At 42.3% G+C, this 12,731-nt stretch overlaps 2 protein-coding genes across 2 annotated transcripts in view; one reads left to right on the top strand and one right to left on the bottom strand.

Annotated features, from left to right (window-relative positions):
• Positions 1-3,480: 3,480 nt before the first annotated feature.
• Positions 3,481-4,712, bottom strand: LOC108571743. Its single transcript, XM_017933856.1, is given in 5 exon segments — positions 3,481-3,686; positions 3,860-4,013; positions 4,248-4,349; positions 4,352-4,498; positions 4,650-4,712. Coding segments are annotated over 5 exon segments (672 nt in total).
• A 695-nt stretch (positions 4,713-5,407) lies between these two features.
• Positions 5,408-12,731, top strand: part of LOC108571808 (probable ATP-dependent RNA helicase DDX31) — a 10,573-nt gene continuing 3,249 nt past the window's right edge. The window contains exons 1-7 of the mRNA XM_017933950.1: positions 5,408-5,467; positions 5,532-6,404; positions 7,054-7,320; positions 7,393-7,613; positions 7,695-8,355; positions 8,441-8,671; positions 10,943-11,285. Of these exons, the coding sequence (XP_017789439.1) occupies positions 5,408-5,467; positions 5,532-6,404; positions 7,054-7,320; positions 7,393-7,613; positions 7,695-8,355; positions 8,441-8,671; positions 10,943-11,285 (2,656 nt within the window). The remainder of the gene's footprint in view (positions 5,468-5,531; positions 6,405-7,053; positions 7,321-7,392; positions 7,614-7,694; positions 8,356-8,440; positions 8,672-10,942; positions 11,286-12,731) is intronic.

Raw genomic sequence — 12,731 nt, 5'->3', positions numbered from 1 at the left:
AACACTCGAGATATCCCGCACACGTGCGTGAGAGGATTTATCATCCCTCGTCGACTAATACAGCGATCGCTTGGCCATTGTCCGGGAAATTTTGTCACGGTGGTCACGGGGTAGATCGGGCTGTATCGTGTTTAATGTAGTATTAAACGCAGCCATTGTGCCCCGTCGTCGTCCATCGTGTTCACAAATTTACTTCCTTGGAAAGGAAAAAAACGCGCACGACGAGCACGTGCCACCCCCGTTTCCGCGTACAGAAATTCGAAAGTAATGCGATTTCTCCGGCCTGTATCCGTCCCTAACCCAAGAACGGTCATCGTCCACGTTCTCTAGACTTTTATTCCTCAAGGGGGAAAGAGAGGGAAAAAATCATACGGGGTACGTATCCTCCTATTCATATGCTAAGACGCTTGGCCAACATTCGTGGGCGACTCTTGGCAAACAAACTTTTCACTCGAGATACGCGCGATTTCTTCCCCTTTTTTTCTCCTCCTCGTCTTATCCACGCTATAGTTGAAATTTACAAATTTCTTGCCCTCTATCTGGCACGTACATCCTCTACAGCGATTGGTCACTGAAACGTTGAGATATTCAGCCAAGTATTTTGATGGACGATCAACTCTTACAGTCGAAAACAATTATTTTAAGTTCGGACAATTCTTAGAGAGGAAAAAAGGGAGAAGAAGACGAGGTATCCGGATAGAATCTGATGAAAAGGATAGAGGGATAAACGGACCGAGGGTATTTCGAAAGAGTACGTGGCTCTCGGCGTCGTTACTGGCAGTTTCCTGCGATAACCCCAGCATTATACTCGTGGCCCCCGAATAACAGGGGAAGAGAATTCACAATGGGCCACAATGACTGAGCCAACATTACGAATTAGGCTCGGTTACGCGTTTATTGCCGATTCCGGTCCAGGACAGCGGCGTCGCGCTGAATTTTCCGTCCCGTACAGATCGAACGAACGAGCTGGAAGGCACACGCTTGTAAAAGGACGCCACTGCGGAGATGCGAAGTATTAGCATTGGTTAGCTTTATGGGGCGTTCAGTTCCGCCGTTCTATCCTCCTCTCTTTCCATCTTCTAGACTCCGCTCTCCTCTTTCTGTCTTTGCTTCTTCCACCGCTGGTTTCGGGAGAGAAACGAACGCGGCACAGATCAATAAAATCTGTCTGTCTGGAAAAGTAATGCCAAATCGACTGTCCGTTTTTGGCGGCGAACAAATAAATGTCACAAAAGGAGTGGAACGGCTCACCGCGTGCAACGCGACTTTCCTGTTCAAGCCAGACGTTTTAAGCTTTCGATTTTCTATCAGCTCCGATACCTATATCGTCGAATCTGTTTTTCAAGTAGAATGGAAAAATCGTGTTTCGACGTGATAGCAAACGATAGAGTTTGTAGGTATTTCGATATTATTTTATGGAAGTCTCGTGGTACAGAATATTGGTCAGGAAGGGTGTGTTTCCGTGAGAGATCGAAGAATCTGACGTAGCGGTGGGAAAATTCGTTTTTTCACGGTTACGTGACTAGCAGGACCGTGGGCGACAAGGGGCGCCGAAATTAGGACGCAATAATTATTAATCAATTTCGTATTAATTGTTTTCTGGGCGTCTCGCTTAAGTGGGATGTTGTGTTCTGGCTGCTGGCAAGCTTTGCCCCGTAACCAGCCAAAGTGTCATACAAGAAGATTAATTGCGTCGCAACACCTTTTATGTGCGCCATACGTGTGACTCTCTACCCTTCTCCTTAGTCCTTGGATACTCGTTAAAGTGTTCCAAGTCGAATCGAAATATCAAGGAAAAATATCAAACGTACATACATCATCCTTTGTATATAAAATACATTAAATCCATATTTGAAAAATACGCTAAACTCCCACTTTTATTTTCCGAGTATCGTTATATCCATTTGACTTTCTTAAAAGTTACGCGGAGAAATCACTTAAAACACGTAACAGCAGCAGATACGACGTTCGAGTCGGTTTAAACTCGTATCGAAACTTTCTCATTTCACCGAGTAAGCATGACTCTTCCGCTGGTACCCACCCCTCTCGCAATTGCACACCCTGGTTAGAAGAAAAAAAAAACAGGGGTACGCGAAAAATAAAAGAGACCCGGAGGAATAAGATTTCGCTGGTACTCCGTTTCCGTGCCACGAAAGAGCCAAGTTAGTTTTATTTTACAATCCATCGGCTTCCAGTAGCACGGAGGGGTGAGTCTCGTCGTCGTCGTCGTCGTCGACCGCTGCTGCTCTACGAGTCGAGAAGAGAGACGTACGGAGATGGTGGTTTGGAATCCTTCTGGATGGTTGGACGAGCGTCGAAGAGGGTGCACGAAGGCGGAGCGGCTGTCAACTAGTGTTTTAAAAGTTTGCGACAGCCTACAAATTGGCTCCGCTCAGTTCTTTTTAAAAGCACCGGCAACCAACCACGTCGCGTACCACCCCGGCATGTCTGTCGTTCGTGTTCTCGCGGTCGTATCGTGAACGGAAAGCTTACGGAAGTTTTTTCGTGAACGTCAATTAGGAACATGAAAGGGAGGGGAAATTTCGTTATCGATAATTCCGCCTGGATTTAAAGTTAATCTCGACACGGTAACAATATTTCGAAGAAAATATGAAAATTCGAAGAATGTTCTCGATTTAGGATGTTTTTGCTATGGAGTGTTTGCCTATTCGTGCGTTACCTTTTCCGTCGAAGGCAAATGATCTGGGAGAAAGAGAGGTGAAACGCCCGGAATAAATCGTTGGAAGGGTCCTTCTTCCTATCGACCATTGTACGCTCGATCATTATTCTCGGGAGTTTCGCGAAAAGTTCCGACCATTTTCGGACAAATCGACTTCCATCTAGGAGACGCCGGTCCCCGTATAGGAAATATGCTTGCGCGCGATTCAAATCCCGGAAGTTTAAAAGTATTTCGACGTTAAAACGCAGCCATTTCTCATATTTTCTATGCAGCCACGCTCCGCCGTGGTCGCATTTGATACACTCTATTAGTCGCATCCCCGCGCTGATTTATCGTGTTGCCCCGCGTTATTATACATTTTCCCCGTTACGGGACCAAGATTCATCGTATTCTGGTAGTTTGCTCGATTCTACCGCACCGTTTCCATTAGCTACTCGATGATCAATGGTTATTACGCCGATTTAAGATTCCAATCTTTATCCAGAAAAAAAAAAAGAAAACAAACGAACGAGCACGCCTACGCACTATGTACGGTGAATCGGTAACAGTCGAACAGTCGTCGCTTTTTATTAACACTTAAAAGATAAGGTGGAAGGGGTCAGTACTATAAATAAATACGCTAACGTAAAAGGTACTTAACTTATAACACGCAAACAGACGATTTATCTAGATAATTAGTTACGATCCACTCCTTCATCCTTGGCCTTCTTCTCGTCGGAGAAACACCAGCAAATATAGCCACTAACGTGTACCATTGACGCGTTCACCAGTTTGTCTTCGAATTTGCGCGTATCACTTAGCTACTTTGGTAGAATCGTCGGCGGTCTCGGTGAATCGAACATCGAGAAGTTCTGCGAAAGGAAGGACGGCGATTTCGGTTCGTTACCATTGCTAGGTTGTGTCACGGATATGGCTTCGCTCAGAGGAAAGTCCGTGCAACTTCGTTGCTCGATCGACCATTCTTTTCTTGCCGCTTGCACGACCATCCAAAAGTACGCGCACAACACTAAATCGAGAAAATGTAAAAGTTGGTCGTTATTCGATTTCCTCTATCGACTAAGAAGTTCTACCGAGAAATCTTGATTGATTGAGAGATTCAACCATGTCTCTCTATATATAAGTATAGGTATGTATACAGTATCAGAGACGCGTGGAACTGGGTAATTTTAATGTACTTACGTAGATAGACGCTGGACACTGGAATGTACCATATTGATTTATCGTAAACATCGCATTGTGGTCCGTGCGTCAGATGAATAGATAGCGCCACAGACTGATCTATTATGTTAATCATTTGCAAATACATCCAAGGCACGGCGCACTTAGGTTTCCTCTGTGAACGTACGCGGAAGTTAGCAAGATCGTTAGCGAGTTTCAGCGAGGCTGCTACGTGCCGAAAATACGTTTTTCAAATAAAGAACTTCTGCGATCGATTCACTTTCGATACACGACCAAGACGTTCCCTACTCTTTTGTCTGTCTCTTAGCGCAGTCTTTCGTTTCTACTGTTAACGTATTTCGTGTAGATCGAGTGTATCGAGAAATGAACCGGATAAACGTATACTCACGGAGATCGATCCTAAGGCTAGATACGCACTGGTCAGTAGGAATAATATCGTGTACACGAGAAGAAACACCACGGCTGTTTGAGCTACGAATTTTAGATTTTTCCTTTCTTCTCCATCTGTGAATTTTTCAAAACCTGCAGCCAATTCAAACCAAACAGACCCCAGTTTTCAATGGAATCGAAGAATTCGTTGTCTGTTTCTCTCGAGAAATAGTTGCTCATTAACAGGTTTACCATGAGTATCGAGATCGACTGAAAGAACACGAGAAAAATGGAATTGCACGTGAGAGAATGGTTCGCGTTCGTCGTCGACGGGAACGAGTTTTTTAATTACGTTGCGTTTCTGCTGTGTGCGCGCGCAAGAACCGGTTTAAACGTTCCATTACAATAGCCTGTCACTCACCATCGTGTAGGTGCTGATGATTCTGGTGGCCAACGATAATCCGAAACAGCACAACTTGCTCATGTTCGAATGGTTAAACGTCTTGATACGATGAACCACGAATACGAAATGGTCGAACTCGTACGAATGATCGCGGTTTTCGTTATTGCGTCAAGCGACTCCTGACTGATGCTACGTAAAAAATGTAAACACACATGTTCGTTGGTAAACGCGCGGGTAAATCCACAACCGCCGAAGTTCTCTATTCCTCGTAACCGGTTCGATTGATCGGCTGCTTCGTAATAAATTTCTAGAATTGTCGCAGGATGTACCGGATGATGATCACTAATCGATCATAGTCAAAGTCGTACTAAGAACAAGGTGTAACATCGTTTTTATTCGATTATCTATACGCGATACAGCGATAATTCTATGGAACGAGCACTATCGAAGTGGGAAATACACATCTGTGTAACGCAGATGTTAATAATAATAGAAATTCTATGACGAATAGTTTCCTTCCGATGTTTAATCGCGAGATATAGTCATTAATTGAAACGAAGATGACTGTTCGACGTATAGCCTCGAAACCAGCCGCGCGCCGTTATTCTGCGCATGCTCGGTAGTTTCGGAACTGGCGGATAACAAATGTGCACTTGACATGTGGTTATAGGTTAGGTTCACTGTTGTCCAACACTGTGTTTGTTTTCTATTTGCTTTGAGAGTGTGTGAACAGTGTTTTATTTTTGAAGTGTAAATTAGGAAGACAATATTTCCAGATGACCGTGCAAGATATGGATATCTCTCTGAATATTTCTGCAAAACCTGGTGATGGAAAGGTAAGTGAAAGGTTGTAAAATACTGTTAGATTGTTTTCTCAATGTGATTGTACATGTTAAATAGAGTACAGAAAGGGGGGATGATTTTCTTCTTAACTTAATGAGAGAGAAAAAGACTCTGTCGACAAAACCCAAGATTATAAGCAGTAGTATCATAAAAAATGCCACCGTTGAGAACAGTAATACTAGTAATACTACTAATAAAAGAGTTAAGCAAAAATCATTAGCCACAATTGTTGCACAAAGATTGAAGGGCAGTAATACGCACAGTCTGAAACAATCTCCTATTGTACAAAAGAAATTAAAGACCAAGTCACAGTCTGTAAATACTGAGCGTAAAGAATCAAAACAGGAAGTGGTTAAAGCATCTATAAAGGTAGATAAGAATGCTGCAAAAAGCAATAGATCTTTATCAAACAGAAATGACGAGGTTTCCAATGAACCTGTTATTTCATTTGCTAAAGTTACCAAAGATAATTTTGGTAAAACACTATTTGCAAAGAAAAGAAACATTACAGATGCCAATTCAAAGAAAACACTTTCTAGTATTTTTTCCAAGCAAGAAACATCTGAAAACAAACAGGTTAGTTTGTTAAATTCATTAAAGAGAGTAGAACAAGAGGAAGATGTACCAGAAAAGAAGTCTCAACTTGAAGAATTCAAGAAACTGAAATTTGAAGCATCTAAAGAATCTTCTACTACAACAGAAAAACTAAACCTTGGTAGAAAAAAGAAAAGAAAAGATGAAACTGAAAATAATAGTAATGTAGAAGATAACAAAAATACACATATTTCTCATAAATCTGGGGGAAAGATATCTTCCTTATTTGGTCATAATCCAGACATACCAAACATTGGTCAACGTTTAGTAAAGCCAATAAATGAGCCAGTATTTACAGGAACAACTTTTGCTGATCTGAATGTTCATCCTTTTATGGTTAGTAGTGTTATGCAAGTAATGTACTTCATATGTACAGGGTATATAAAAAGGCTATGTAAAGACCACCGCAGCAGTATTGTACATCTCTGGATCAGAGGACATTGGTAAAAATAAAGTTGTCCTCTACAATTTTTCTCTATTTTCAATAGGAACAGAGTTACAGTCCAGCTCAGTTACTACATTCACCCTGTATATGTAATACTCGCGCAAAAATTGTAAACAATATTCTATGTATCTGTTGTGTAATTTTAGAATAAATATTGCTTATTTACAGTTTTTGTATTTTTCTTACTTTTCAGCATTACGTGTATCTAGACTCATACTGTCTAAAATAAAATAATTTTTGAAAATCGTTGTACCATTGATTTTTTTTTTGAATTAAGAAAACTAATGATTTACATAGCATCGGTGAAGAATACAACTTAAGATTTCCTTCCGACATGTTTATAAGAATAATTCTCGGTCGAGATTGAACCGGCAACCGCGGTGCGCGTGACTTTACTTACGTCACGTTTGTTTTCTTTCTTTTTTCTTTACAAATGTCCACCGATCCAAAAGTGTAGAATCCTGCTGTGATAATTTTTGCACGACATTTTTACACAACTTGTGCACGATACAACTCACTAATTGTGAAACATTTTATCAGATATCTAATTTGGAGCAAAATATGAATATCACTAAAATGACTACGGTACAACAAAAAGCAATTCCGCAGATACTTTCAGGAAAAGATATTTTAATTAGGTCTCAAACAGGTTCTGGAAAGACACTGGCGTATGCTTTACCTATAGTTGAATGTTTGCATAAAATTAGGCCAAAATTGAATAGAAATAGCGGATTAAATGCTCTCGTAGTTGTACCAACTAGGGAATTAGCTCTGCAAACTTACGAGTGTTTCTTGAAATTGATAAAAGTAGGTAAATCACGTTTAACGAATCTGTCAATTTGTGTGGATATTCATCGATTAATCTCCGAACAATTTTAGCCATTTACGTGGATCGTACCGGGTTATTTAGCAGGGGGTGAAAAGAGGAAAGCAGAAAAGGCGAGGCTGAGAAAAGGGTGCAATATCTTAGTTGGCACACCAGGTAGATTGTTAGATCACATAAAGAGAACGAAAGCCTTAAAACTGAACGACGTTAAGTGCTTCGTTCTGGACGAGGCGGATAGAATGTTCGACATGGGCTACGAAAAAGACATATCAGGGTAGGTTTTTTTTTCGAATCGAAACTGCAGAAAATAAAATGTAACAAAAATAAAAACTTTCGTTGCGCAATGCAATTTCAGCATAGTGAGTGCTTTAAAGGTATCCACTCCGAGTAAGAACAACACGGAATACGATGCGATGAAATTGTTTCGACAAAACAAGAAAAAGATCTTTACCGACGACGACATCGAGCGTCTAGAAAACAGTTCTGATTTAAAGGAATCTGAAAAAAACGACCAAGGAGACCCGATTGCGAAATCAAACAAAAGCACAGATTCCGATTCTATGTACGACACGAACGAAGATAGTGCAATGCAAAAACGAGAGTATCATTCCAGCAGCGATAATGATTCCGACGAAGGCGAGCCTTTCGTGAAATCGGAAAAATTCAACAAGCGGAAGGTGTCGAAAGCAGAATCTACGAAAACGAAAGAATCGAACGTGTTAAAAGATAACACGGAACAAAAGGAATACGATAATAGCAGCAGAGATCCGTCGAGAAAACAGACGATCCTGCTTTCAGCAACGTTGACACAAGCTGTGGAAAAATTAGCAGGTCTTGCTATGGATCGACCTGTTTTCGTTGACGCTGCGAAGGAAAATTTGGAAAGTGTCGGTGGCGATGCAGATGACGTTAACGAAGATCTGGTGGTTCCACAAAGTGTAACACAGTCTTATATCGTTACACCGCCCAAATTAAGAATGGTGACTTTAAGTGCTTACATCACTGGAAAGTGCCAGGTAGATAGACGAAGAATGTGAACGATTATTTAATTTTTCTATCCTATTCAAAGTATCTCACGAATGTTGTTCGCACTATTAATAGAGCCACGGTCAGCACAAAGTATTGGTATTCATGGCAACTCAAGATATGGTCGACTATCACACAGAAATCTTATCGGCGGTGCTGACCAAACCGATAGACGAAGATGACGAGGAATCTGATCCCCTGGTGGACGTGGAATTCTTCAAATTACACGGTAGCATGACCCAAAAGGAACGAACCGAAGTGTTCAAAACATTCCGACTGGCAAAGAGCGGTGTTCTACTTTGCACGGTGAGTATATTTCACGTAATACTTAAATTTTTCAATTGTTTTGCAAAGGATGTATAGCGAAAGAGAAGAGTCTCGTGACACTTTACGAGAGCAACGAGAAACCGTTCTACGAGAGCGTAAAAATGATTATAAAAACGGTGGCAAGGAAGAAAGAGAAGGAAGGAGGAGAAGAAAAGCTAGGGATACTCGGGCGGCACTCGTCGAGCAGTAAATTACCCCGTGGCTTATTCTTTCAGGGCGGAATTTAATATCTCTGGACCCACGCTGTGTCCGGAGGTTAAAAATTATGCGCGCACATGAGGCCTTCGTAACGAGTATAATTATGATTGTTTGCCCGTTATGCGCTCGGCCCCTTCTTTAATTGTTTTCTACTTTTAAACAGCGAATGCTTACATTAATGATACTTCTCGTAACAGAGGAATTCCTGCTAGGTGAAAAGCAGTCGTCTGTTTTTTTTTTTTTTTTTTTTTTTTTTTTTTTTTTTTTTTTTCGTAATAACGTATATGCAGTAACTTCTAATTTCTTTTTAACGTGAAAAAAAATACTTCCCTACTGATAGACAACTTTCTTTCGTTTATTAATTACCGTGGTATTACGCGAATCAAATTAATCCTGTATCGATACCGCGGATCAACTTTCTGTTATATCGTGACTCCATGACAACTGGATTGATCATTATAATTACCGGTGAAAGTGATCGATCCTGCTGTCAGATAAATATCGTTAAAATCACGATAATAATAATTAAATTCATTCGTAATTCTTTTCCTTGCCACTTAACGGCAGCTTAAATCGCCGCTTTTACGAAAGAAAGAACGGGGCGAAAAGGGGGGTCGTAAAAATTCAGAGTCGAACGGTCGAATTCTACAATTCACGTCACGCGAGGATGAATTTCTTTTAATCAGGCGATATTGCGTACACGTGTTTTACGTATAGTAACTCGCCTTATACAGATTAATTACGAACTGGTTCTCTGTGATCGTAAGAGAATTCGATCGTTATTTCAGCGTTTTAACCGAGGAGAATTGTAGAAAGATCGGGGAGCACGAGAGGGATCCATGAGGAACGATGGCAGCCGCCCACATTTTACCGCGTCACGTTCAACGGAGAATTGTATGGCAGCATTATTAATTTCCACGTTGAAAACTCAGGAGAGCCCCCGCGGATGGAATGTTCCGCGGCTCTCAGCGGTGGTGAATCCGGATCCACGAGGTGATCTATGGTCCGAGTGAGATGTTTTGAGCGGACGATCCGTTCTCGATCCTTAGGGCCACGATCGCGGCCTCTCTCCTAAACGATCGTTTGTCTTAATCGCTGCCATCGATCGCTCCTCGTTCCTGTTTTCGTTACATTATATCGCACCGGTTGCAACCGCGGTGCTTGTTTCATGTCGAACATACGTAGGCGTACCCGCCGATTTCACTTTATCAGACTATCTTTTCCCCTACGTTCCTAATCGGACTTGTTTATATCCGTCGATCAATTATCGCTCTACGATCTTGAGAAATATTCTTCATCTGCAACGAGACGCGTCGAACAACTCTGATAAACTACATATTTATGAAACTAGTATAGTATACCGTAACGAACGTCCTAAGAGGCGAGACAAAAGGAATCTCGCGATGATAAAAGATCGCCACAGATATTTTAACTTCGTTCCACTCGTTTTCCTTCACCCTGGCGCCTCGACCACGCTAGGCCCGAGCGTCGAATTAATTCGATAAAAAGACGTGGAAAAGAAAAGGAAGAGGAAGAGGAGGAGAGGCCACAAGACAGACACATACGTATCGTGCCGCGAAAGAATTTTCGGGGCCACGACGCCCCCCACTGGTGGTCCGGGATTAGTCTCCAGGGTCGTCAAGCAGAAACTTCGATGTGCTCCGTTCGGTAAATCATTGGTTAACCGAACGCAAGGAAATCAGGGCCGTGCTCAAACGTTCGCTGTTGGGGTCCCACAGCGGGCGCTCGCTGCCAGCCGCGCGCATTCACCTTCGTTACAAAACGAGAAATCGACGCGGTTTGTAAGACATTTGTACCCAGCCAGATCGCACGCTCGCGGCTCTTGCTTGCTCTCGAGGGCTCTTCGGATTATCAGGGAACAAGATGTTCGAATCGGCCAACTACACAGTTTCCAACTCTTTCCGCTTGCTTCATTTTTATCAATCCTCTCGAACGTCCTATTAGCATACAGTGTCCAGTAGTCGAGACGAGTTCAGCGTGTTTATAAATGCTTGAGAAATTAATCAGACGTTTGACTCCTCGACGATCTAGGACGTCGCAGCTCGAGGACTGGATCTACCAAAAGTGGACTGCGTGATTCAGTATACAGGACCGACGTCAGCCAGGGACTACGTGCATCGAATAGGTAGAACAGCTCGGGCTGGTTCTTCCGGTTCGGCCACGATCTTTCTAACGCCGCCAGAAATCGAATTCGTACGGATGTTAGAGTCTAGACGTATCAGGATCAAGCAAGAGAACATGGAGGATGTGTTGGACAAACTATTGAGTCACCTGTCGAATCATTCTTCGCCGCACAATGCCGCGATCGCGCTTCAGAACGATTTCGAGAATATGGTGCTGGAAGATTCGCAGCTTCGTCACAAGGCGTACAAAGGTAAGGGAGATTTTTCGGATAGACTTAATAGACGGGGTGTGAAGGGTAGGTAGAAGTTTAAGAGTAAAGTCGAATCGACTTTACGGTTAACGCGATTCCGGCCTCTGCCCCGATGGAACACAAAGTACTCATGAAATTTAGCGAAGGATAAGGGAGCACGCACTTCGATTCAGTTGGATCGGAACGAAAGCGAGCTGACTTCAGGGTAGACTAAGCCAATTCCAAACGGGCACCCTACTCGCATATAAAGTAACCCCCACACGGCAAACGTGTTACAGAGCCTTCACTCTGTCTCGGTTTTCGTTCGCCACTCGAATATTTACATACTATCCTCTGGACAAGGAGGAAGGATGATCCTGTTTGCCATGCCACGGCCACCCTATTAGGGTCGTTAGGTCGAGGAATTTATTCGCTGCAATAATAAATCCATTAGAACGCGATGATTCGAGTTTCGAGAGGGGAGAATTGTAACGTTCACCACCCTTGTGTGTTAGAGGGTAGTTACGAGCGTAGTTTTCAAAATGAAAAATAAAGGTGATAAATCTTTCTAAGAGGTTTTTGAGTTTCGCAGTTGTCTCACATCAAGCGTGGCTTTACACGAAGGTTAGCCACGGTTTTTGAGCGCTTAGCCGCCTCCAGATTTGAGTGACGGTACACAGTTAACCACTTGACCGTTCCTCGACGTGCTCGGGGTGATTGATAGATTAATTGTCGTCGACAATTCGGCACTGCACTTTCCCGGGGGCTTGCGATATTACGAGGAAGTAGAGAAAGCTCCGTGGTAAACGCGAGATGGATACGAAAATTCGTTTTATTGCCTTTTCCCTTTTTTCAAAGAGAAGATTATAAGAATTATAAGGTACAATGTAGAGAAAAGTATAGAGCAGATCGCAACCACGTCTCTCGTTCTTGCCACCCTTAGAATTTAATTCGTGACCGACGTAGGGTCAGAGCAGGGTGCGTAGAAGTGGAAATCTCGCTAATTCGCAACATTATCACCCCAATAGAGCCGAACAGCCCTCAATAGTGAATACAACTCCATGGTACAACCCCCTAGCCTCCAACCCCTACCACTAACCTAAGAGATTCATCCACTCCATCTCGTATATGTGTGTCGTCCTTTATACCAGCTCTTGGCTATACCCTTTTCCGTATAACTCTCCCTACACATTTTCAATAAATTAATATCTTCCTAAAGAACCACAAATATCTTATCCGCACATTTATATCCTCTCGTGTTTATGAATGCCAATTTAAAATCAATCGGATTATACGCAAATCATAGATAATTGTTTTTCTAAACTAAATGCGTGTTTAAATTTTTAATAACAGTAATTATAAATGGTAGAATTTACGATCGATATATTTTTCGAAAGAATTGCTCGTACCATAGAGAAACGGGTAGAGGGCAAGCGTTGAGTTAGATCGAATCCACCGTACACCGGT

The sequence above is a fragment of the Habropoda laboriosa genome, unplaced genomic scaffold (genome assembly GCF_001263275.1).
Source record: "Habropoda laboriosa isolate 0110345459 unplaced genomic scaffold, ASM126327v1 scaffold99, whole genome shotgun sequence".
In the NCBI taxonomy this organism is placed as follows: domain Eukaryota; kingdom Metazoa; phylum Arthropoda; class Insecta; order Hymenoptera; family Apidae; genus Habropoda; species Habropoda laboriosa.
Note: the sequence above shows the minus strand (reverse complement) of the source record. Positions and strands in the feature narration are given on the sequence as shown.